This window comes from Geotrypetes seraphini, chromosome 5 (assembly GCF_902459505.1).
Source record: "Geotrypetes seraphini chromosome 5, aGeoSer1.1, whole genome shotgun sequence".
Taxonomy (NCBI): domain Eukaryota; kingdom Metazoa; phylum Chordata; class Amphibia; order Gymnophiona; family Dermophiidae; genus Geotrypetes; species Geotrypetes seraphini.
Genome location: NC_047088.1, coordinates 49920440 through 49946581, shown reverse-complemented (window position 1 = coordinate 49946581; position 26142 = coordinate 49920440). Strand labels below are relative to the sequence as shown.

The 26142-nt window shown below is 43.1% G+C and overlaps 1 protein-coding gene across 5 annotated transcripts in view; it reads left to right on the top strand.

Annotated features, from left to right (window-relative positions):
• Positions 1 to 20667, top strand: part of TAF9B (TATA-box binding protein associated factor 9b) — a 31275-nt gene extending 10608 nt beyond the window's left edge. For all 5 annotated transcript variants that reach the window (XM_033946956.1, XM_033946960.1, XM_033946959.1 and 2 more), the window contains exons 5-7: positions 5368 to 5446; positions 9332 to 9445; positions 20202 to 20667. In XM_033946956.1, the coding sequence (XP_033802847.1) occupies positions 5368 to 5446; positions 9332 to 9445; positions 20202 to 20371 (363 nt within the window). In that variant the 3' untranslated portion in view covers positions 20372 to 20667. The remainder of the gene's footprint in view (positions 1 to 5367; positions 5447 to 9331; positions 9446 to 20201) is intronic.
• Positions 20668 to 26142: the final 5475 nt, after the last annotated feature.

The window sequence follows — 26142 nt, the reverse complement described above, 5'->3', positions numbered from 1 at the left end:
GGTTACAGCAGTGAGGCGGGCAACGTTCCAGAGCATAAGGTAACCATTGGAGGCAGTGCAGCTAGTGCGTGTGTACATAATCTCGTGAACTCTCGCAAAATTCTATACCTCTCCTGGCGGTGACTGCTTGATGTAAGATGGCGGATGTGTCCGGTGCTGGAGGAGGTGAGAGGTGAAGGTGGTCGCGGATACGACCCCTAGACACTTAAGGCACAAGTTTTCCAGGCACAAGTTGGAAATTGATTTTCCCCTCTACAAAAAAGCTTAGAGGACTACACCAAAATCTTGTTTCTTACAGTTGATACTTTAGATTAGAATCTAAATCACAATTTTACATGAGGTAAAACTCTTTGTAGTTTATAAATTTTTCCTTAATTGCTTCTGATAATTTCAGCTATACACAGCTGAAAGCAGTGCAACATGCAGAAAGTGAAAAACTATCTATATTAGTTGGAATAAATACACATTACCTGTGGCCAAATGCCTGTTTGTTACAAATCTTGACTTATACAACCTGCATAGGTGATGCAAGTCTCTTCCTTCTTGAGGATGTCTGGAACAGCAGGTGTTTGTCTTGACACAGGCAGTTATCATTTCTACCTTCAGCTGTTGCTGTGGATCTGACTCTCTGAAGTGTTCTGAGGTTATCGGATGAAATCTGAAGTGAAATTATAGAAGTTGATACCTTATATAGATACCTTATGCCTTATATAGATATAGGTATGTTGGGCAACAGCGACATAGTGGAGCCACACACTGCGCTGGAGAAGTCAATGGCAAACCTGTACTCTGCCGTAAAACATCACTGAGTGGATTCCTCATTGTGCTTAAAGGATATGTATGTGCTGTGGCTGACTCGGTGGCATAATCCATATATATATATATATACATACATACATCTGTTTATTTCTGATTGCATCACAGGTGATTAACTTGTGCCCTTTGTTATAGCTTGAGAAACCTCAGGAATTCTTTGACATTATTCTGGAGATGTTTACCTCCAGGCAAGCTGGGGTTGATATGACTGAAAATCCTTTCACATTCCTCACTTTCCTTTGTCCTGCATCAGCTGGATTGATAACAGAGTCATGGGCTATTTTATTCAGAAAAGCATACCTGGGCAAGTTCTAAATGTAGCATAAAACACTTTACATTGTGTTAGCTGTATGGAATATATTAGAGAATGACATGGTGGTTGTTACTCGCGGCTAGTCGCGAGTAGCCGCAGGTAACCCACCGAAATGGGGAAAGAAAAAATAGTGGTCGCTGCGGGGACGGGGACAAGGCCATTCACCGTCCTGTGGAGCGGTGAATGGTTTTGTCTCCACAGTGAGGCAATCAAGGATCGCGCGGTCCAGCAGCCCCCACCCGCCCGATCGCAGCGTTCCGCCATCTCCCTACCTCCACCTCACCTTATGTGCAGAGTTTACCGGCTTTCTTTTTTACCCAGCCACACGCGTTCAAAAAGCCGCGCATGCGCGGCTGCTCAAGTTTTTCAATCTTCTCCTCTGCTGCAACTTCCTGTTTCCGGTTGCGTTGGAGCAGAAGATTGAACAACTGAGCAGCCGAGCGTGCGGCTGGGCGAAAAAGAAAGTTGGCAAACTCGGGATCTAAGGTGAGGTGGAGGGAGGGAACTGATGAATGCTGCAATCGGGCGGGAGGGGGCTGCTGGATCGCACGTGTTCCCGGCTCACACTAGGAAGGAAGGAGTGAAAGGGAAAGAGATTCTGGGCCAAGGGGGATGAAGAGGGAGAGAAAGAAACCCACAGCAGGAAAGAAAGGGGAGGACAGGCAGGTGAGCCAGATGCTGGAAGCAGGAAAGGGGGAAGAAAGAGGGAAAGAAGCTAGATGGGGTTGAAGAGAAGAGAGACATTGGTGTGGAAGAGGAAGAGAGGGGAAATCTGTACACAGGAAGGTAATAGAAACAGAGGGGAAATTATGTGCATGGGGGCATAGGGACAGAGACATAAAGGGGACATACATGCCATGGGGATGGTATATGGATACGGGGGGCAATGCCAGATACATAGGGGAGATATTAGAAATGGAGAAAATAGGAACACAGAAGTGAGATTGTTTGGGGACCGAGCTCGCAGGCTCCAGCGGCTTGCACAAATTACATTGTAACGTGCCACGAAAGTAAGAGGGAGGGAGGTAGATAAGCCGCATGAGAGGAGCTGAAGGGTGGTAGAAAGGAACAGATGGTGAAGGAGGGAGGGAAGGGTGATGGTGGAAAGGAATAGAACAGACATTGAAGGAGGGTGCAGAGGAACAGACCCTGAAGGGAAATGTGGAAGACAGTGGGGAGAAGACGCTGGAAGGGAAGAAGACAGATGCCAGACTATGGGGGAGCGGAGGGAAGAAGATGGGTGCCTGACCAATTTGGGGGGGGGGGGGGGGGTAAGGGAGAGGCACAGTAACAGAGCAAATGGAAGACGCAGAGGGAAGACACACAGTGGATGGAAGGAATTGAATGAGAAGATGAGGAAAGCAGAAACCATATAACAAAGGTAGAAAAAAAAATTATTTATTTTCTTTTTTTTTTGCTTTAGGATAAAGTAATATATTAGTTGTGTTGATAAAAATTTATAAACAAAGCCCTGCCAGCTGAACATCTCTTTCTCTAGTTCAGCAGCCAGAACTTTGATTTATAAGGAAGGCACAAGCTAAATATTGCAGTACTAAGGCTTATATGGATGCTGCGGGGACGGTGATGGGGCGGTGAAGGGGATGACGGTGACGGGGCGGTGAAGGGAATGGCGGGGCGGTGAAGGGGACGGTGGGCCAGGGACGGGGACAGAGTTTTTTTCCCCTTGTCATTCTCTAGAATATATCACAGGTCTGCTATAATCAAGCTCTGTAATACACGGGTTATGTTGTGGCTGGGGCTCTTTCCCTAAAGGCAGACATACAGATCTGTCAGAAGTTAAAGGGAAGTGCACAGTTTCTGCAGAAGGAGCTGAATTTTGATGTAGTACTGCAGTGCATTCTGGGATCATGGAGAGTGCATTATTTATTTTTGGTGCCCAAATTCAAACATTTTATAGAAATAGTATAATTTGAGGCTAGTGCCATTTTTAGTTATCATATTTCTAGCATAGATTATTAATTTACCTACACTTCAGACACCCATTAATGTTACTCACTGCCAATCGGTTATTTTGCTTAAGTTCAATTATACTTTGGAACTAAGGGCTCCTTTTACGAAGCCGCATTAGCGGCTTTAGTGTGTGCGAGTTTTAATCATGCGCTAACCCCTGCGCTAGCCAAAAATCTACCGCCTGCTTAAGAGGAGGCGGTAGCGGCTAACGCGGCCAGTGGTTTAGCATGCACTATTACATGCATTAAACCACTAGCGTGGCTTTGTAAAAAGAGGCCTAAGTCACTGTAAAGGATCCCTGCCAATAATTAGATAAAGAAGCAAAGCTCTTGGAGAACTTCTTTAGTATAGATGTGAAATTGCTCCATATTTTAACAAAACTATTCCATGTTTTTGCAGTGATTGTAGCTGCCATGCTGTGCTCACTTCTTAGCCAAATTGTAAATTGTTTTCCTTGGCACGTTAAAACTAAAGTGTCATCAGAGATCCAAAGGGAAGAATTGACTAGATTTTCTGGGAGAGGAATTGGGGCCACTTTATCAGTTATGGAACAAAATCACCAGCTATTCACCAACATTGAAATTTTGAGGAAGGGAACCCAATTTCTCCATCACTACGTTGGAATCAATTTTGCCTTGTATATAAACTAAACTACAGCTGAATCATTATTCAAGTTGTAATTTTTCTGAGGCCAAGAACTAACTGGCCTGGTCCTATTCTATGAAACAATGAACTGAGACAGGAAAAGCCAAAGTGGTAACATTGCTATGATGCTTTCCAGCCGATATTCAGTACTATTTAATCGGCCAGAAACGGCGCTGACTGGTTAAATAGTGCTTAGCCAGCTAAATGCAGATATTTAGTGGGAAATAACTGGTTATCTCTGCTGAATATTCCCAGAATATATTAAAGTAGACTGACTTATGATGAAAAAGTTCTGTCTGCAGAGAGTGGTCAATGCAAGTATATTCTGCTCAGAGATATGAAACTCACAAAGAAGGCTCGAAAGCCACCTTAACCAAAAGAGAACGCTCAGCAGTGATCGAGCTTTCATAGTTTACATGGATATTCTGCAATGACATGATTGCCTTTTTGATTTTTCGAATGCAGTACTTTTGATATTTTGATCAGGTCTCCTGAAGCAGATACCAAAACGGGGCCGCGCTGGGACCCCCTAAATTGTCATTACAAGCTAAGTACTTTTGCATTACAATCTACCATCTTTGATCCTTGCATACTACGGACTTTGACACATTTGAATCATATAAAGACTTTTATTGGTACATTCCAACTAAATGAAGAGATGTAAGAAAACTTATTGGAGCAATTTTGAAACTATTTCTTGAACTATTTTGATTCATTTAATATTTTGTTCTACTAAGTCTCAGAGAGTAATCTACTATACATGTAAAAATCGCAATGACTGGAAGGTGAACTCTTTTGGTTAAGGTGGCTTTCGAGCCTTCTTTGTGAGTTTCATATCTCTGAGCGGAATATACTTGCATTGACCACTCTCTGCGGACAGAACTTTTTCATCATAAGTCAGTCCACTTTAATATATATATTGCATATTTTCCTGACTTCTTTTTCATAATTTTTGATCCCTGAGTCTCTAAGGGAATATTCCCAGATAGCAACTACAAGTTAACTAGCTATATCGCAAAATAACTGGCAATTTTCAGTGCTGACTGTCCCAGTTTAGCAGCCAAATTGGTCCATGCAAATAGCAGCCCTATCTTTGTCTACTATAAACTTAATCAGCCAGTGCTGAATATTGACTTAATTGGTTAAGTTTCTGCAGTCCCAAAATAAACCTGGATATTCAGTTAGTCACCAGAAACAGCCCAACCTTGAATATCCATGGTCAGCACCGACCATGGAGTTAACCGGTCAGCCTGCCTTCTGTGGTCTGAGAAGCCATTATCAGACAATCTACAGCTATAGACAGTCCATAGTGTACATCAGTGGTTCCCAAACCTGTCCTGGGGGACCCCCAGCCAGTCAGGTTTTCAAGATATCCCTAATGAATATGCATGAGAGAGATTTGCATATAATGGAAGTGACAGGTATGCAAATCTCTCTCATGCATATTCATTAGGGATATCTTGAAAACCTGACTGGCTGGGGGTCCCCCAGGACAGGTTTGGGAACCACTGGTGTACATTAAGTAGGCATATAATAGAATGCATTGTTGTGTATTTGATTCAAGACTGTTTAAGTACCTTTGCAATCTGAGGTAATAGATTCATGTGTATTCCTTCCTTCAGGTTTCATCTGCAGGGAGAATAACTGTACCCCGCTTAAGTGTTGGTGCTGTAACAAGCAGACCAAGCACTCCTACACTAGGTAAGAAATTTGCTGGTTTATGTACCTATCCTATCCTATTTGCTGGTTTATGTACCTATCCTAGGACAAGCAGGCAGCATATTCTCACATGGGTGACATCATCCAAGGAGCCTGCTACAGACAGTGTTAAAGTGTACTGTCACTTTAAGGCTTTTGCAAAGCTTTGTGACTGCCTGCGCGCGCGAGTGCTTTCCTGCCCGACATTGGCTCTCTGTTCCTCAGTTCTTCATTTTCTGTGGAGTGAAGATGTTGCGTTCTGGACTTTGTCCATATGAGTTGCCTTCTAGTCGCATTTTTTCTTCAAATTCTTTCTGTCCTTCAGGTTTTTATTTTATTTTCTTCAGTTATTAGTTCTCTTTGTTTTTCCCGTCAAATTTTTCAACTTTGAGTTTTTTCTCAGGCGGGCATTGAACTTAGTTTTTCTTTGTCGGTAGCAACCATTCTGTGTTTTGATTTTTGCTGCCCGGATTTCCTCTGATGTTGAAGCCTTCCAGTGGATTCAAGAAGTGCACTCGCTGTAACCGACCCATCTCACTCACTGACCCACACAAGTGGTACATTCAATGTCTTGGGCCGGAGCATTGAGTGGACTCTTATACCCGCTGCCTCGTGTTGATGAAACATTCAATAAAGGCTTGATGACTCCAGCAGGAACGGCTGTTTGGAGACCCATCAACATCTATGTCTTCGGAGGACAAGACCATTCCATTGGTATCGGCAGTACAGGCATCGATGCCTACCTTGATGTCATACTTGGTTTCTGCATTGGTTAAACCTTGTCTTATCCACTGTTGCAGGCATCTTCGATGCATGCCAAACAGCGACGGCACCACAGATCTCCATCGGTGCAGGCTTTGTCACTCGTCATCAAGGTCACCCAAGCCTCGACAACCCGCCGCACCATTGGTATTGGTTGTTGAGCAAATGGTACCGGTGCAATCCATCCATGACTAACTTAAGGGGTTGTTCCATAGGAAGCTAGCCATGCTGCTGCAGACGAGATCAGCACCGGTGCTTGCACTGTCTCCTTTGATACTGGCCCAGTCTGAGCATGATGCATTGAGGGCCCATGGTACTGATCCTCATTCTCCTGGTACTGACAGAGCATCGAAGTCATGCAGTATGGAATCGTGCTCCTCGCCTGCTAAATCTATAGGAGCATCGAGATTTCACAGTACCAGATTCCATACTCCTCAATGCAAGTGAAGATCCTCTCATTCCTGCTGCCGAACTTCATCATCATCTTCATCAGACCGGTACTGGTGGACACATGAGTGTTCTTCATGATACTCTCATCACTGTCAGACTCCATCTCATGATAGGCATAAATCTCCATCTTGTGTCTCATATAGAGTCTCCTGGAATTCGGTCAATAGAGTCAGATCCGTCTCCACCTCCACCAAGGTGCAGATCGCCTCCTGAAGTTTTATCCTTCACAAAGTTCATCTTGCAGATGGGAAAAGCTGTGCTAGTCAAACTTGAAACTGACTCTGAACTGAGTTTCTGGAGGCATTTGACTTTGATGAATTACCTCCTCAAACTACCACTTCATCATTTACTGATGGAATGCTATGTTCAAGAACTGTAAGACTCTCCTCACTCTTACCATAGCCCCTAGAAAAATTGACTCTTTTTATATAGAATACAGATGTGCCCCAGATTTAATAAACAGCAACTGGTGGAATCAGCTCTTAAGAAATCCTCTAGCACGCGAGTCTATGCCACTTCACCACCGGGCAGAGAAGGTCATACCTTAGATAAGTTTGGTCGACGACTTTTTCAAAACTGTATGTTGGCCAGTAGGATGCTCAGCTACAATTTTTTCATGACCTTCTATTTTAAACAACTCGTTAAACACCTTGGTGAGTATGAACAGTTTATTCAATCTGATGGCCTTCCAGACTTTCAGGACACTACTTACAATCTCCTTCAAATTTGTAAGTTCATTGCCAGATTGACTTTTGATGCCTTTGATGTAACAGCCAGGGCATCAGCTATGTCCCTAGCGATGCGTCGGTTAGCCTGACTTTAGGTTTTGGACCTTGACATTAATGTACAGGATTGTCTGGCTAAGAGTTGTTTGGAGATAAAGCAGAAGAAACAACGTAAAAGCTCACGACATCAGTAGAGCATGACTACTTTGTCTACATCTAAGTCTGCTCAAAACCTTATCTGAAACAATCTTATACTTCTTATTAGAGGATGGGGGATGGGAGGGCTGGGCTTAGCCCCCTCTGGTCCCTTTATAGCAATGGAGTCACTGGTGGCTCATTTTTGGGGGGACAAAAATCCCTTTCAGAGCCTTTGGATAGTGAGCAGCATCTTGGGCACAGTGCAGATGCGTGAATGCCTCTGAGCCCACTACAAGACAAGAAGAGTCCCTGAAAATGTCTTTAGGGCCTCATTTTCAGGGCTTTACCCCTGATTTTGTTGGTAGTATGTCAAAAGAGCAAATGGTTTCTTGGGGTCTAGCTGTACTATATGACAACTGTTGCACACGGGGGGGGGGGGAGGGGGGGAGATTGCCTTCATAAAGTGCAGTTCCACTTCCCAGGGTTCACCTGCAAGAACCGGAGGCCCAGTCAGAGAAAGACTAGGATAAAAGGGATTGCAATCCATGCCTTTACTACTTCAAAATTGATTTTCACTTTGGAAGATTCAGGGTCTCAGGGTGATCTAACATTCAGGACTCAGTGAGACCCGATGGTGTGCCACCCTTTCAAGCCAGCAGCTTTGCAGAAGCTCATCACAGAATTCTTGTGCATATTGCAATGCTTCTGCAGACCTATACTGCTCAGCGTTTGTTTTGAGTGGCTCTAAGCCTCAAGCCACCTTTTTTGTTTCTTTTGCGTCCTGACATTCCACTGATACTAATGGAGCATTTGAAGGCTCCAGAGGGTCTCTGTCAGGGAGGTAGGATTTTGACAAAGTTGCATCTGTTGGCTCCTTATTTCAACAGCTGTTTATCCAGCTTAAAGTGGATCTGCTGGTAGTATAAGTTACCAAAAAGTTCTCTACCTAGTGAAGGTAGAGTGATTTTGAAGGAAACGCAAGACTGTGTTGATTTAGTCTTCAAATGACAATTTGAGCCTAGACCTTGGGGTTGGAGGTGGCAGCTTTCTTTGTTGCACGCATCAAGCTCCATCAGAGGAGGAGGAGGAGGCTTACTCCTATTTGCTAATTTGAGGGGTGGATTATGTAGCTGATGTTCTCTGTGAAGTGTTCATTTTATCTCCTCCCATACAGTGCTCTAGATTAGGCACTGGGCGGGAGATTCTGATTTTATGGCTAAGTTGAGCAACCTGCCTTTCTAGTGGGAAAGACTGCACATGCTCAGAACTTTACATTCTGGGAGAGCAGTTCCATTCTAGTTTTGGCAGATGATGTCACCCACTTGTGTTCATTTTCAATCCTGTTGTCTATGGAAAAACATTATAACAGCTGAGCAATATTGCTTTCTGGTTCCTTTATGTTAACATTGCTCCTTATAACAGTGGCAATGCCATTGTAAAGGTTGTGGGTGTCTTTTTCATACACCGGCAAGGTGATAAAACCTATTCATTTGCACAGGATTCAAGGAAAGAAAATTAACAGGTAAACTTAAATTTCACCTTTAATTCTTTTGCCTGTACAATTTTGATTTCTTAAGCCAGGTAGAATTTAGTTGAAATGAGAAGCATTTATTTATTTATTTTGTCTTACATAATGATGTTAAAGAGACGACCTTTACTTATATATACATAGTTTAGTAATCAGATTTAATAATGATACAGGCTAGGGAGAAGACTTACTGGTATGTTGAACAAATCAAAATACAGTATGCCCCTTAAATAAAAGCTGAATTTATGTTGGAAATTTCAAACTAAATTCTTGTGGTATTTATAGGAACTCCATCACAAACAGTATCTGTTTCAACAAAAGTTGGTACACCTGTGTCACTAACTGGTCAGAGATTCACAGTACAGATCCCATCCTCACAGGCGGCAACAGTAAAATCAGGTGAGTTTGTATTAAGAACATAATGTACAGTATTTAAGTTTTACAACCAGCATACATAAATTCAGGTATTTCTTCCCAATAAGCTTTCTCCAATACTAAATATATATATATATTTTCATTTTTGTTAATTAAAAAATAATAATTAAGGTTTCAGTACATTAAACTGGAGGATAGCTATCCTCTTACTGCATCTTAGAATTTAATTTCTAGGCACAAACAGAAAAGAAATAAATATTTAACCTCTCTTCTCCACCATAAAGACAGTAAGTTCATTATGAAAAGTCCTCAGTTGTCCGCATTTCCTTTTGAACATAAGTAAAGAATAATGCATTTTTTCATAATTTTGTTCAACAAGAGTTGTGCTCAGCCTATCTTACTGCAGTATGTTTACAGAAAATGGGGTTTTCAAAGTTCAGCTTTCATTTAGACCCTGCTTTCATGACTTGTGTTCCAAAATAATCTGGTACTATGTTATATTATTGATTTTCTCGTGTGTAAAAGTGAATTCCCAAAACATACATAGTAACATAGTAACATAGTAGATGACGGCAGATAAAGACCCGAATGGTCCATCCAGTCTGCCCAACCTGATTCAATTTAAATTATTTTATTTTATTTTTTTTTAATTTTTCTTCTTAGCTATTTCTGGGCAAGAATCCAAAGCTTTACCCAGTACTGTGCTTGGGTTCCAACTGCCAAAATCTCTATTAAGACTTACTCCAGCCCATCTACACCCTCCCAGCCATTGAAGCCCTCCCCTGCCCATCCTCCACCAAACGGCCATACACAGACACAGACCGTGCAAGTCTGCCCAGTAACTGGCCTAGTTCAATATTTAATATTATTTTCTGATTCTAAATCTTCTGTGTTCATCCCACGCTTCTTTGAACTCAGTCACAGTTTTACTCTCCACCACCTCTCTCGGGAGCGCATTCCAGGCATCCACTACCCTCTCCGTAAAGTAGAATTTCCTAACATTGCCCCTGAATCTACCACCCCTCAACCTCAAATTATGTCCTCTGGTTTTACCATTTTCCTTTCTCTGGAAAAGATTTTGTTCTATGTTAATACCCTTCAAGTATTTGAACGTCTGAATCATATCTCCCCTGTCTCTCCTTTCCTCTAGGGTATACATATTCAGGGCTTCCAGTCTCTCCTCATACGTCTTCTGGCGCAAGCCTCCTATCATTTTCGTCGCCCTCCTCTGGACCGCCTCAAGTCTTCTTACGTCTTTCGCCAGATACGGTCTCCAAAACTAAACACAATACTCCAAGTGGGGCCTCACCAATGACCTATACAGGGGCATCAACACCTTCTTCCTTCTACTGACCACGCCTCTCTTTATACAGCCCAGCATCCTTCTGGCAGCAGCCACTGCCTTGTCACACTGTTTTTTCGCCTTTAGATCTTCGGACACTATCACCCCAAGGTCCCTCTCCCCGTCCGTGCATATCTACTTCTCTCCTCCCAGCATATACGGTTCCTTCCTATTATTAATCCCCAAATGCATTACTCTGCATTTCTTTGCATTGAATTTTAGTTGCCAGGCATTAGACCATTCCTCTAACTTTTGCAGATCCTTTTTCATATTTTCCACTCCCTCTTCGGTGTCTACTCTGTTACAAATCTTGGTATCATCTGCAAAAAGGCACACTTTTCCTTCTAACCCTTCAGCAATGTCACTCACATACATATTGAACAGGATTGGCCCCAGCACCGAACCCTGAGGGACTCCACTAGTCACCTTTCCTTCCTTCGAGCGACTTCCATTAACCACCACCCTCTGGCGTCTGTCCGACAGCCAGTTTCTGACCCAGTTCACCACTTTGGGTCCTAACTTCAGCCCTTCAAGTTTGTTCAACAGCCTCCTATGAGGAACTGTATCAAAGGCTTTGCTGAAATCCAAGTAAATTACATCTAGCATATGTCCTCGATCCAGCTCTCTGGTCACCCAATCAAAAAATTCAATCAGGTTCGTTTGGCACGATTTACCTTTTGTAAAGCCATGTTGCCTCGGATCCTGTAACCCATTAGATTCAAGGAAATACACTATCCTTTCTTTCAGCAACACTTCCATTATTTTCCAATAACTGAAGTGAGGCTCCTGTAGTTTCCTGCTTCATCCCTGTGACCACTTTTATGAATAGGGACCACATCCGCTCTCCTCTAATCCCCAGGAATCACTCTTGTCTCCAGAGATTTGTTGAACAAGTCATTAATAGGACTCGCCAGAACCTCTCTGAGCTCCCTTAGTATCCTGGGATGGATCCCGTCTGGTCCCATCGCTTTGTCCACCTTCAGTTTTTCAAGTTGCTCATAAACACCCTCCTCCGTGAACGACGCAGAATCTACTCCATTTTCTCGTGTAACTTTGCCAGACAATCTCGGTCCTTCTCCAGGATTTTCTTCTGTGAACACAGAACAGAAGTATTTGTTTAGCACATTTGCTTTCTCCTCATCACTCTCCACATATTTGTTCCCAGCATCTTTTAGCCTAGCAATTCCATTTTTTATCTTCCTCCTTTCACTAATATATCTGAAAAAAATTTTATCTCCCTTTTTTACATTTTTAGCCATTTGTTCTTCCGCCTGTGCCTTCGCCAAACGTATCTCTCTCTTGGCTTCTTTCAGTTTCACCCTGTAGTCCTTTCTGCTCTCCTCTTCTTGGGTTTTTTTATATTTCATGAACGCCAACACTTTCGCCTTTATTTTCTCAGCCACTAGGTTGGAGAACCATATCGGCTTCCTTTTTCTCATGTTTTTATTGATTTTCTTCACATAAAGTTCCGTAGCCATTTTTATCGCTCCTTTCAGCTTAGACCACTGTCTTTCCACTTCTCTTATGTCCTCCCATCCTAACAGCTCTTTCTTCAGGTACTTTCCCATTGCATTAAAGTCCGTACGTTTGAAATCTAGGACTTTAAGTATCGTGCGGCCGCTCTCCACTTTAGCCGTTATATCAAACCAAACCATTTGATGATCGCTACTACCCAGGTGAGCACCCACTCGAACATTAGAGATACTCTCTCCATTTGTGAGGACCAGATCCAATATCGCTTTTTCCCTTGTGGGTTCCGTCACCATTTGTCTGAGCAGAGCCTCTTGAAAGGCATCCACAATCTCCCTACTTCTTTCCGATTCCGCAGACGGAACATTCCAGTCCGCATCCGGCAGGTTGAAATCTCCCAACAGCAGAACCTCCTCTTTCCTTCCAAACTTTTGGATATCCACAATCAGATCCTTATCAATTTGCTGCGATTGAGTCGGAGGTCTATAGACTACACCCACGTAGATAGAAGTTCTATCTTCTCTTTTCAGAGCAATCCATATCGCTTCTTCCTCTCCCCAGGTCCCTTGCATTTCGGTCTCTTGGATATTGATCTTTACATAGAGAGCTACTCCTCCACCTTTATGACCATCTCTGTCCTTCCTAAAAAGATTATATCCCGGTATGTTTGCATCCCATCCATGTGATTCACTGAACCATGTCTCTGTGATAGCAACAATATCTAGATCTGCCTCTAACATCAGGGCTTGCAGATCATGAACTTTGTTGCTTAGACTGTGAGCATTTGTGGTCATCGCTTTCCAACTATTTTTCAGCGATAATCTCCTTTTTCGTATGGATTTTTGTGTCGTTTCACTTTCCGTTGCAATACTAAGAAATGAGTTGCTGATATTGCTTATGTTGCAGCCTTTACTACTATCACATCTTTTCTTTTGCCGGGGGTGGTCTCTATAATTGTCCTTCGTACATACACCACCCCCACCTTCTAATTTAAATGCCTAGAAAAATATTGTCTAAATTTCTCTGCAAGGTTTCTTTTTCCTGCTGTAGTAATATGTAGCCCATCAGTGCAATATAGCTTCTTGTCCTTCCATGTATTTCCCCATCCTCCTATGTACCTGAAGCCTTCTTGATGACACCAGGCTCTGAGCCATCTATTAAAGTCCTCTGTGTTTTTCACTCTTTGCTCTCCCTTTCCATATGCAGGCAGTATTTCAGAAAAAGCTAAAGTCTTTACAAAAGGTCTTTACATGATTAGTAATAGAATATACTTGTTTATAAAGTTGTAAATTCAGAGCTTTTCCTAGGTGATATGTCATCTAAATAGAAGTTTTGTTCTTGAAAGATCTGGATTGGCTACTGAGTTCGGGCTGCTTCGTAGAGTTAAACCATTTATGCAAAACATGCAGAACTTGGAAAGAGATTTGATTTGGGCCTAAAGAAATATGTTAAATGGACAATTAGGTTGTTGTTCTTTTTAACAAAATCCATAAAATGTGCAATACACTGAATCAAATCACTTAATAATACTGTAGTTTCCACCTTAATTTAGTCCAGTCCACTTTAATAAGATTTCTACATATTTATGAAGAATTATTTATTATTAGCACTGGCACTTTATCTTTAACGAAGTTAATAAATACATGAAGTCCAAAGTAAAAAAAACTTCACTGTATAAGGGTTCCTATGAGGATGGCTACCACACTGAATAACTAACATCTCAATTGGTTTAGTGTGGCTCTCTGAGGAACTCGGTGTTGTTAATCACTGGACTAAATTAAGGTGGAAACTATAGTATTATTAAGTGATTTGATTCATAAATTGTGTGCACTTCAGATGGTTGTGAGATTTCAATACACTGAATGACTTAATAAAAATTTACCTGAATCAAGTAATAATTTGAGAGTAAAAATGAATTTATAATAAAATTTAAACCTAGATGATAGAAAACTCTTGAAGATAATTGCCTGAACATATTTTAGGGTCTGAAGGAATCTTTTACCAAGCTACATTAGACACTTAACGAGAACGTAACACAGCAAAAAAGGGTCTACCATGGGACATGCTACAGTGTCATGTGATAATTTTAGAATGTGTTCATGCTAACCACTTGCTAAACTATCATAAGAACATAAGCAATGCCCAGCAGCCCGCTCACACGGCGGCCCAACAGGTCCAGGACCTGTGCAGTAATCCTCTGTCTATACCCTTCTATCCCCTTTTCCAACAGGAAATTGTCCAATCCTTTCTTAAACTCTAGTACCATACTCTGCCCTATTACATCCTCTAGAAGCACATTCCAGGTGTCCACCACACGTTGGGTAAAGAAGAACTTCCTAGCATTCGTTTTGAATCTGTCCCCTTTCAACTTTTCTGAATGCCCTCTTGTTCTTTTATTATTTGAAAGTTTGAAGAATCTGTCCCTCTCTACTCTCTCTATGCCCTTCATGATCTTGTAAGTCTCTATCATATCCCCTCTAAGTCTCCTCTTCTCCAGAGAAAAGAGACCCAGTTTCTCCAATCTCTCACCAGTAGTAGGAGTGCCTCCCCCCCTTCCCCTCCCTATACCTTACATCTTGGGGGGGCTATGTCCTCCTTCGGTCCCCCAAAGTAGGAGCACCCCTTGGCCCGCTTACCTATAGAAACGTTTGCTGGTACAAGCAGCATCTTTGACCCCCTGCTTGTCTCCCCCCTGATCCTTCCTATACCTGCCCCCCTGATCCTGCCTCCCCCCCTTCCCCTCCCTATACCTTACATCTTGGGGGGGGGGGGCTATGTCCCCCTTCGGTCCCCCAAAGTAGGAGCACCCCTTGGCCCGCTTACCTGTAGAAACGTTTGCTGGCACAAGCAGCATCTTTGACCCCCTGCTTGTGCTGGCCTTGCCTCAACCTGATCCTGCGATTAGGATGTGATGTCAGAAGGAAGCCGAAGCCAGCCAAGCAGGAAGTGGAAGAGGCGCTGGCGAACCTTAAAGGTATGCAGGGGGAGAGAAGAGAGAGGGAGAGGAGAGGCACTGGGGGGGGGGTTGGAGAAGAGAAGAGGCATTTGAGGGAGGAGAGGCATTGGCGGGAGGTGGGCAGAGGAGAGGCACCAGGGCAATTCTTCGTAGCCATTTCATCACAGCCATTTTGAAACATCCTACGATGAAACGGCTGCAATGAATCATCCCATTCTGGTTAGGGGTCGAGTGTTAGCATTCCTGAGGTAACTAGTTAGCATATCTACATTACAGCATATTAATCGGTTAATGCAGGAGCCCATACCTCCTACAAAATAGGTGGCATTAAGTGCTGCTACAGTAAAAATGGCAACATTAGCACATGGCCTTTAATTTTTACATTGCCTGCAGTAAAAATTGGCCTTAGTGTGCGGGAAAGACTCATAAGGGCAAGCTAAGGCCATTTGTTACCACAGCTTAGTAAAAGGCCTCCTGAGTGCTTTAAGATTACTTTTCTTCCTTGGAATTTTGGATCTATATTTCTGTAAAATGGCTTTATGAAAAATGAAGTTTCATTTTTCTAAGGGCCCCTTTTATTAAGGTGATTAGCACAGGCTAGCGTGGTAAACGCACTTGCTAACGCCGCTTAGTAAAAGAGGGCCAAAATAATCCAAAAATAATCAAATAGCATTTAGCACACTTTAGTAAATCTAGTTCTAAATTACTATTGTGCTTTAATAAATGTTGTTACTGCAGGTACCATATATTCTGTTACGTCCCTTCTGGATTTACGCTAGGTGTTTAATCCCTTCACGTAATCTAAGAGTTGTAAAAATCCAAACACTTTTCTGAGCATGGCTCCTCTTACCTTAGAGAGTTAGAGCCCCCTACAGTTTCAATTTTTGCAAACAATCTATGCAGAAGTGTTTTTGGATTTTCAATGCTTCTTTTTTTCGCTTAAAGTTTGTCTTTTTTGGTAGCTTCAGTGCCGTGAGACCCCTTTGCGTTAGTCCTCTGTCGGAGGAAAGGATGCAGTGTGGTGGAGCTGGACTGCTTCTTCACAGAGAAACTTCGGTGGACCTGTGGAGCCAGCCTGCCGTGTGCCACCCTTCTTGGGCTCAGGGCCCATTCCCCTGGGAGTTTGCTTGCCCTCCTGCCTTATCAAGGGTTTAAGCACAGGCTGAATGTGTGCTGAGTAAAAGTCCCTCCAGGTTTTAGGGCACAGGCTGCGTTTGCTTTTCCTGGTCACATGAAATGGTTTCATGGGGCGGAGGTTACAGTTGGAGTCTATCAGACTGGCAGTCCGAAGATCTTCAAATTTGGTCATTTGGAGCAGTTTCTGAGGTAGAAATCCTTTTCCGCCATTTAGCTGTAATGAAGAGTTGACGAGGTAGGCACTCGGAGACTCTGAGTACACCTCCATTATTTCCTATGGGAAGTTTGGGGGTGGTCTGTGAAACTCTCTAAAACTTATTTTTGAGAGTTTCTGAGGGTATGGTTCAGATCTCCCACCTCCCCAAACTGCTATTTTTTATTTTCAGATTTTCTTTTTTTTTTTTTTGCCATTTTTGGTGCAAATTCTATCTTTTGTTGTCTGGTCATTATTCAAATCATGTTGGTCCCAGGCTCTGGTTTCTGTTTGTCTTCTGTAAACTCACTTGCCAGGGTCTCCTGCCCATTTGATGTTTTCTTCTTTCTCCGTGCTCACCATCCATTTATCCATTTTCTAACTCTGTCCTCACCTTCCTCCCGCCAGAGGTCTGGTATCTTTCCTTTTTTTCATCTCCATCCCCACAGTCCAGCATTTCTCTAATGACCCTCCCCCCCAAACGTTCCTCTCCTCCATGGGATCCTATAAGGTAGTAAAGTCGCGCTCTTTGGGCCACTGGCAGTGTGAGTGAAGCTTTCACCCTGCTACTGCTTCACACCTAAGCGAGACCAGAAAGCACTAGCAAAGGGAAAGCTTCCAGCCTTGGAAGGCATTTTGTTTACTTCACCTTCGCTGCAAGTGGCCCGAAGAATGAAAGAGCGGCTGCAGCGATGGATCCCACGATCCCCAGATCCACCATCTCTCCTTTTCTCAACTACCCTTTCTTCCAACATCTCTCCCTCCTTCTCTACCACCCCAGGGTCCACCATCCGAGTTCTTAGTAAAGACACAGCTTATGCGGTATCTGCGTGCAGGATTCTTTGGATCTGTCATTGGACTGGGGATGCTACCTCCAAAACCACTTTAAGCAGCCTCCTTTCAAGGGTCAGCTTCTGTTTAGGAAATGTCTGGGTGACCTCATGGCCAGTGTCGCTGATCACCACCCTAAGTCTCTCCCTGTGAACAAAAAGCACCAATGATGCTAGAAGTCAAGCAGGGCTTCCTCATGTCAGGGGCCGGCTTTCTTCATTTTACTGTGAGTGGACTCGCATATCCTTGGATCAATGGGTGCTGGACATCATTCGGGAGGGGCACAAGATAGGCTTCTTTTGCCTCCCTCCAAATTTGTTGCTGGACTCACTGACAGGTCGGCTGGAGGAGTCAAATGTCTGTGCTACCCTGCAGCGTATCTTGGACATCCGAGTGATAGAACCAGTTTCAGAACACAAATCAGGCTTAGGCAGATACTCCTTATACTTCCTTGTACCAAAGAATTGTTCAGAGGACTGGACACCCGTTCTGGATCACAAGTCAGTCAATCACTTCCTGCGGATTCCTTGTTTCCAAATGGAAACCATGCACAAAGTTATTGCCTCTGTCTTTCTAGGGGAGTTTCTGGCGTCCTTGGATCTCATGGAGGCTTACCACCATATTCCAATCTTTCCGGAGCATCACAGGTTTCTGTGTTTCCATGTTCTGCAACAGTTTGCGTCTCATCTCTTTGGTCTCGCGACAGCTCCCCGCACTTTCACCAAGGTGATGGTGGTTGTAGCGTCTTTTCTGCGCAGACAGGGTGTCGAGATCCATCCTTACTTGGACAACTGGTTGATCCGGGCTTTGTCTTGACATGAGTGTGAACGTGTGGTGGAGACGGTGGTGTCTCTGCTACAGCGCTTGGGTTGGATTGTCAGCTTCAAGAAGAGTCTGTTGACACCGTCACAGACCTTGGAGCATCTGGGCCTTCTCGTTGACACCTGGCAGGGTCGTGTTTCTTCCTGAACCACGCAGACAGAAATTTCAGCAGCATATCTGAGATCTGTTGGATCTTCCAGCTCCCAAAGCCTGGCATTGTCTGCAGGTGCTGGGGTCCATGGCAGCCACCTTGGAGTTGGTCCCCTGGGCCAGAGTGCACATGCACCCTCCACAGGAGTCTCCGCAGCGTCATTCCCTTCAGATGCTACTCCCCTGGACAGAACCAGCTCCCTGCAGTCTGCGCTGGTGGCTTCAAAGGGAGGCTGTCCGCCAGGGCAAGCCTTTTTGGATCTCAGAATGGATCACTCTTATAACTAAGGACAGAGTGGAGGCTGTGCGGGCTTCCATTTCGGTGGTCTTGGCTTTTCTTCAGGCAGGCTTAGATAAGGGTTTAGCAGTGGCCTCCTTTAAAGTTCAGATAGCAAGCCTTTCTTGCTTCCAGACACGCAGATATAGTTCACTTCCTGTTCACCCCGATGTGACCAGGTTTCTGTGAGGAGCGCTTCGCTTGCAACCTCCCTTGTGTCATCCTTTCCCTGTGTGGAATCATACCATTGTTCTGCAGGCTCTTGTGGAAGCCCCATTCCATCCATTGAAGGATGCTTCTCTTCTGGATCTGATGATCAAGACTATCTTTCTGATCGCCATTGTCTCGTCACTGCATATTTTGGAATTTCGTGCAGGGAACCCTTTCTCTGACTTACGGATGCAGCAGTAGTTCTCCGTACTGTACCTTCCTTTCTACCAAAGGTGGTTTCCGCTTTTCTATGTCAACCATGAAGTTTGTTTGCCTGTATTTCATTCCACAGGCTTGGAGAGAAAGGATCAGATTTTACGCAGATTGGACATCAAGAGAGTCTTGCTGCATTTTTTGGAGAGCACTAATGATTTTCAGCTGTCTGATCCATCTTTGTCCTGACTGCCTCGCCTCGGCATTGTAGGCTGGTGTCTAAGACCTCGATCGCCCATTGGATTTGTATGGCTATTTCCGCGATTAATGTCTCCCACAACAAGCAGCCGCCAGTTTTCCCTTAAGGCTCACTCGGCTAAGAAGTGTTAATGCTTCATGGGTGGAGTCTCACGCGATTCATCCAGATGAAATTTGGTCCTCTTTTCATACCTTTACCCAGTTTTCCGGGTGGATGTGGTGGCTCACTCTGATGCCGCTTTTGGGACCTCAGTGTTGCGTGCAGGCTCTTCTGTCACTCCCTAGACGCTGCCATTGCTTTGGTACGTCACCTAGCATACTGAATCCGGAAGGGACGTAACAGAATAGGAGATTAGGTTTTCATCATCTTCTTTCTGTTAGTCCTTGGAGGATTCAGTATGGCCCACCCTCTCTGTGTAATCTCAGTTGTTCTGAATTGCCTGCTTTCTTTGGCTTTAGTTATTCTCCTTACAGGCTTCAGGATCTTCCAGCCAGTAGATAAGTCCAGTGGGGTATTTGCTCTTCTGTGAGTATGCATATTACCGAAGGCGGCTTCATGTGGGTGCTCGCTGCTCATAGCTGGTTAGTTATACATTGTTCCTCAATGTTTTTTTCTGTGTTGCCTTTTGCCTGTTTATTACTTGTTTTCATGTTTTGCAGAGCAGCCCAGAACTGAAATTGTTTGTTACCAGGGAGGTTTCCTAGTGCCCGTTATTTTGTTATGGATTTGTTCTGGTATGTTGCTCGGCTTTGGGACTGAACTGTAGGGGGCTCTAACTATCTAAGGTAGGAGGAGCAAATGCTCAGAAAAGCGTTTGGATTTCTGCAACTCCTGGATTGCGGGAAGGGATTGAATACCTAGGTACTGAATCTTCCAGGGACTAACAGAAAGATTATCAAAGGTGAAAACCTAATCTTCCATTAATGCAATCTTTACCAAATAAGTGCTTGATCTTTTTTTTCTCTCTAATTATCTTACAGTAACACCTTCTACACCCACAGTTCAAAATGTCCTTATTAATCCTTCATTAATTGGATCAAAAAACATTCTTATTACAACCAATATGGTATCATCACAGAACTCTTCCTTGGACTCCAACCCGCTGAAGAGGAAGCATGAGGAGGATGATGATTATGATGCTGTTTTGTAATTTTGACCTTTGAAAGTCTGATTTTGGGACTAGATGGTGAAGAATGGGGAGTGCTGCTCATCTTCACAAAAATTTGTAAATATTCAGCTTTTGATACGCTGTGGAGAAGGTTCTGCATGGATTTTTTTTTTTACTGTGCTGGGGCTTATTTTTCTTTTTTATGTTATAAAAAGTATCATTTCATTTATAATGAAGTCAAATATAATATGTACAGCAAGATCTCAGATTAATTTATGTATACCTTGAGCTGCTGTCAGCATTAAATTTGTGCTATAATTCAGCACATTCTGTATTTCTTTTTTTCAATTGTTTGCATTTTTTTAAGTTACTATCTTTTTTTTCTCAGATGCTCTTATAGTAAGTAGGTTGCTTTGGGTTTTTAAAAAAAATAAATAAATTAAAACATTTTGTTAATGCTTAGAATTTGATAGCAGCTAGGATAGTTATTTGATTATACTAAAACTATTACCAAAATGTTACATTTAGATTACTTCATAGTCTACAAGTTTTTCCTTGGATTAGCAGGACATAATCAGTCACACATGGGTAATGTCATCCCTGAAGGTACTTGTTCAGATCTGTTCTCTCAGAGCCCAGAAGAGCTTAGAAAACATTCTGGGCATGCTTAAGTGCTCCTTCCTGTGTATCTTTTGTTCCTCCCCCTTCAGTTTACCTCATCAGCTTAGCAGAACAGGATCGGATTTGCAGTTTCTTCTCGCTGACTCAAAATAAATGAATATAAAATAAAAGCAATGAAACTAGCACTGACACAAAGGACCCAATATGGCATCTACACATAGCACTGATCCATAGGGTCCAATCTGGTACCTATGGAGATTTTAATATTGAGCAGTAAACTATAAATGTCCAATGGGCTCAAAGCCAAGTACCTGCGAGCCTTTGCATCCTGAGCAGTACGAATGCCGGCCCCACCAGCAACTTCATGAAAAACTGCTGGCTTAAAAACAAACAAAAATAAAAGAATCACACAGCAGCTAGTAAACCATACGACTGCAGCTTCCTACTACAAGAATATCCCTTTCTGCATCTCTGTGGCAAAGTTCTTACCCACCAGTGGCGGAGCCCTCTTGACTATTGTACTTTTGAGTGACACCAAAATGACTATTTTTTTCCAGAAGCTTATACTGTTAGTGACTTCTCCTTCTCTGGCAAGTGACTGCACCTCAGATTATAAGAAGCTGGGGTGTTTGATTCAGTGCATATAGAAATAGCAGTCTTTCAGGGCAGTTCTATAAATTGGCACCTCAGTTTAGGTTCCCCCAGTGCTGTGCACATAGCACCAATTTTATAATGGAATTTTAGTACCGTAATTCCATTTAAAGGATACTGATACATTTAAAGGATGTATATTGACATGGCATGCTACTTACTCCATGTAAATGGCAGGCATAAGCTAGTGCACCTGCATGGGCCAAGTGTTGCGTGTAATATACACTGTTCTATGAACTACATCAGTGTTCTCCCCAGGGCTTTTTAGCCGGGCGGTTCGCCCAGCAAATTTAGATGACTGCCCAGCTGTCATCTATCAGGAATCCTGCTGCTGCCGCCACTCAACATATGCGAACTCATGCTTCGGGGCTCTAAGGTGTGCGTGCCAGCTCCCCTTCTCTTCCCTCCGAAACCAGAAGTTATGTCCAGGGGGGGTGAGAAGAGAAGGGAAGCCGGCACGCACACCTTAGAGCCCCGAAGCATGAGTTTGCTATGGGCTAAGGCAGGAAACTGGTCAATGACAGATAGAAGCTTACAACTTTCTGTTTCCGCGAAGGCAGGACCCGGCAATGAGGAAGGCCGGAAGCAAGTTGTAAGCTTCTATCCGTCGCTGACCTATGCCTCCCCTTCGCTCGCTTGGAAACTTCACTGCAGCGCAGGATGCCTATGGTGCAGGACAGGACACTGAACAAATCGGACCTCGCACTCTCTTCCACGCTGACCTTCGCAACCTTGTAGCAAACAAGGAATCTTTCCGGGAGCTCGAGTACCTGACGTCATTGTGCGAGGGGGTCACCGGTAGTAGAAGTCAGGTGGACTGGTCTGGACTTGTATGTTATAGGGGTGTGAGTGACATATAACTCCATGATTGATATGACTGATTACTAGTTGACAAAGGGCCAAAATTCATTTGTGGATATGTTTTGATATTATTTTATATTTAGCAATTTGTCATTGGAAAAAAAACTGTGCAGGTACAGTAGTACTGTGGTATTTTTCCCCCCAGGATTTGAAGTTACTGTAAAGTTATTTAAAGTTTGTTTAGCTCTTGGTAGGATAGTAATTGTGAATCATTTCTAACCAAAATTTGTATGTCTACTCAGTAAACAGGGACATTCAAGATGCTGAGTGCAAAAAAAAAAAAAAAAGAGAGAGAGAAACTTAAAAAATGGTGAACATGTGTCATATGAATATAAAGGAGTGAAAAAGCTAATATAAGGGGCCTGTATGCAAAAACTTAAATAGCTATGTGTAGAAAATAGCTCAGTTTGCATCTTGGAGATAAGAATTTTTTAAATTGAAAATGCAAAATTATGCCAAAATTTCTGGGATGTGGTCATTCGTCCCCCCTTCCTCCCAGCAGGTCTACCATCTCTTCTCCCATACTAAGTCCAACATCTATAGTCAGTGGAATGCTTTTTTGTTTGGGGGGCCCAAAAGCACTGCCCAGGCTCCACCCCAGACCAAGCCTCCATATTAATAATAGTACTAATTGTAAATGCCATTTCTTCCATTCATTTTTCACATACACACAATATAATCTTATTAATAATACATAATGGTAACCACAAAATTAAACTACACAAAGCACTTTTACCCCTCCCCACCTTGCACAGTATTTCTTCCTCTCTCCTCCATCCCCATGTGCAACGTCCACCATCTCTCTCTCATTCCTTCCCTTGCTGCAAAGGGAGTGAGGAAAGAAAGATAGAGGGATCCAGGATATATCGCTCCAACTCCTTCTACTGCCACATCCAACATTTTTCCCTCTCTCATCCCCCCGGACTGTGTGCAGCATCTTTTGCCCCTGCCTACCAGCCTCATGCCCAACATTTCTCCTTCTATTACCCCTCTCCAGAACCATGCGACATCTCTTCCATTCCCTCCACCACCAGGTCCAACATTCTTCCCTCTTGCATCTGTCCCACTGTTCCCTCTCCACCACCACATCCTACATTTCTCCCTCTCGTCTCTCTCTACCTTACTCCTCTCCCACCAACGTGTCCAACAATTCTCTTCCTATGCCCAACATTCTCCTCTTTCTTCCTTTCCCCATGTACACATCTCTTTCCCTCACAACCATGCTCAACAATTTTCCCTTTCTATTCCCTCCTCCACCTCAGCATCTCTTTCCTTCTATCCTTCCATACTATGTCCCAAGTTCATGCCCCTTCCCTCCCTTCCTTCTGTATCCCTCCCTTCCTTCTGTATCCCAAGTTTGTGCCCCCTCCCTCCTTCCTTATAGACTTTGTCTTAAGTTTGTGTCCCCTCTCTTCCTTCTGTGTCCCAAGTTCATGCTCCCACCCTCCTTCCTTCCTTTGTCCCAAGTTCATGCCCCTTCTGTATCCCTCCCTTCCTTCTGTATCCCAAGTTTGTGCCCCCTCCCTCCTTCCTTACTGACATTTTCTCTGCATACAGTGTGCTTTGTATTTTTTTAAATTTTATTGTTGGTAGATCATTTTGACTCGGTCATTTTAAAAGTAGCTCGCAAGTCAAAAAAGTGTAGGCACCCCTGCTGTAGAGCCATTTCTTGTATGACTGGATGAGCTATATATATATATTTTTTTTAGTTGTTTAAATTCATGCAGAAATAAATGGCTAGATTAAACCTAATGACTTCATTAACGCTTTATGTTTTCCCTTTTTTAAACCTCTATACCATTTGAAAGAGGGCAAATATGTAATTATTCCCTTCTAGAATTGGATACTTCTTAAATTTAGTAAAAATATTCTGGCACAAGTGTCAAACCTTAAAAAAAGAAGTCATATTGAGCATTGGAAAATAATAATAATAAACTAATAAAAAATAGTACACATTTAGGGCTCCTTTTACTAAGTTGCGATAGTGGTTTTAGCATGTGCTTAGCGCGCGCAGAATTGCCATGTGCACTAGACGCTAACGCCAGCATTGAGCTGGCTTTAGTTTTCCTGCTTAGCGCGGGGTTTGCGCGCGCTCAAAATGCTAGGGCACCTTAGTAAAAGAGGGGGTTAATTTTCCCCATCCCACCCCACCCGGTACTTTTTCATGCAATCCGGCTGAAAAAAATTTCTGGGGAGAACACTGTACATACTGATTGGGAGATATGCCCATTGTTCACCCATGCTCCACTCACATATATGCTGCCCTTGCAGTTAGACGTAATTACTTAGGTACTACCTTATGGAATAGCATCGAGAGTGCATAGGTACCTGTCAATACAATGACATCTTTGATGCACCTAACTTCTAGGTACCATCTTATAGAATTGCTCTGTTTGTGTTTAATGTCAGTTATTGACTGACTCCCACCCTTTGTGACATCTAGTTTCATCTATTACTGATGGCTGTAGTGTAACTCTAAAATCCTTACTTGTGGAAGTTGAGAAAACCCAAGGCTAGTTATGCCAAACTTGGCACCAGTATTAAAAAAAAAAAAATTGCCTGAAAAACGGAAGTGCAACTTTTTAATAAATTACCACTAAGTTATCAAAAAAGGACTTCAATAAAACCAACTGCTAATAATTAGCATTTTGAGTGAACTGGTGTTATGGATTACTTCAGTTAAAAATGATAGATTGTCCTACAAATATTTTTTTAAAAAAGGGTACTACATATTTTAGAACAGCTGCTAAAGTATGAAAATATTGTATAAATTGCCTGCTATTCATCTGTTCACTGAAGTATATTTTAAATCTCTGCTTCCTTGTAGCATCTGCTTTTATAAGTGTCATAATTATATGAATTCTTTGACTGCTAGCGGAAGCCACACTTTTCCAGATGAAAGAGCTTTGATTTTGGGCTCCTTTTACAAAGGTGTGCTAAGCGTTAGCGGTTAACGCGCGCGTATATTTATATATAAAAGTGCTGATAGAATTGAAAAATTAACTTGCAGAGCTATTGTTGGTAATATGTAATATTTCTCTAAAATCCGGCATAGTACCGGAAAACTGGAGGATGGCCAATGTGAGGCTGATTTTTTTTTTTAAAAGGGTTCCAGAGGTGATCCGGGAAATTATAGACCGCTGAATCTGATGTCTATGCCGGGCCTTCAGCCTGCCCCCAAAGCCTTCTCTCTGCAGTGATTTCCTGTTCCCATATAGATGGGATGCTGCAGAGAGAAGGCTTCTGGGGCAGGCTGACCTTGCTGAGCTGCCAGCGGCCTGAAGAAAATTTAATTACAGCACCGAGGAGGTAAGAGGGGAAGAGCCACTGGACTCTGTATAAGCTGGCCCTGCCAAACCCAGACAGAAACCCCATTTTAAAAAACTTGTCTGGACACCTGGGCAGTCCTCTAACAAGAGGACATGTCTGAGTTTTCCCAGACGTATGGTAGCCCTACCTCATAAACAAGAGGAAAGAAACACTTGTGCAGTGTCTACCTCCTGACACCTGGGTGAGACTCATGGTTATTCAAAAGAGATACTGTGGCAACCTGCATGCTGATGTCCCAGGGTTTGCTTAGACAGTTAGGAAGTTGCTTACTTCACTAGTGACAGACACTAGTTTTTATCTGTAGAGCAGTGTTCTTCATTGCAAAACCTGGGGGCCAAAGTCGGCCCCTG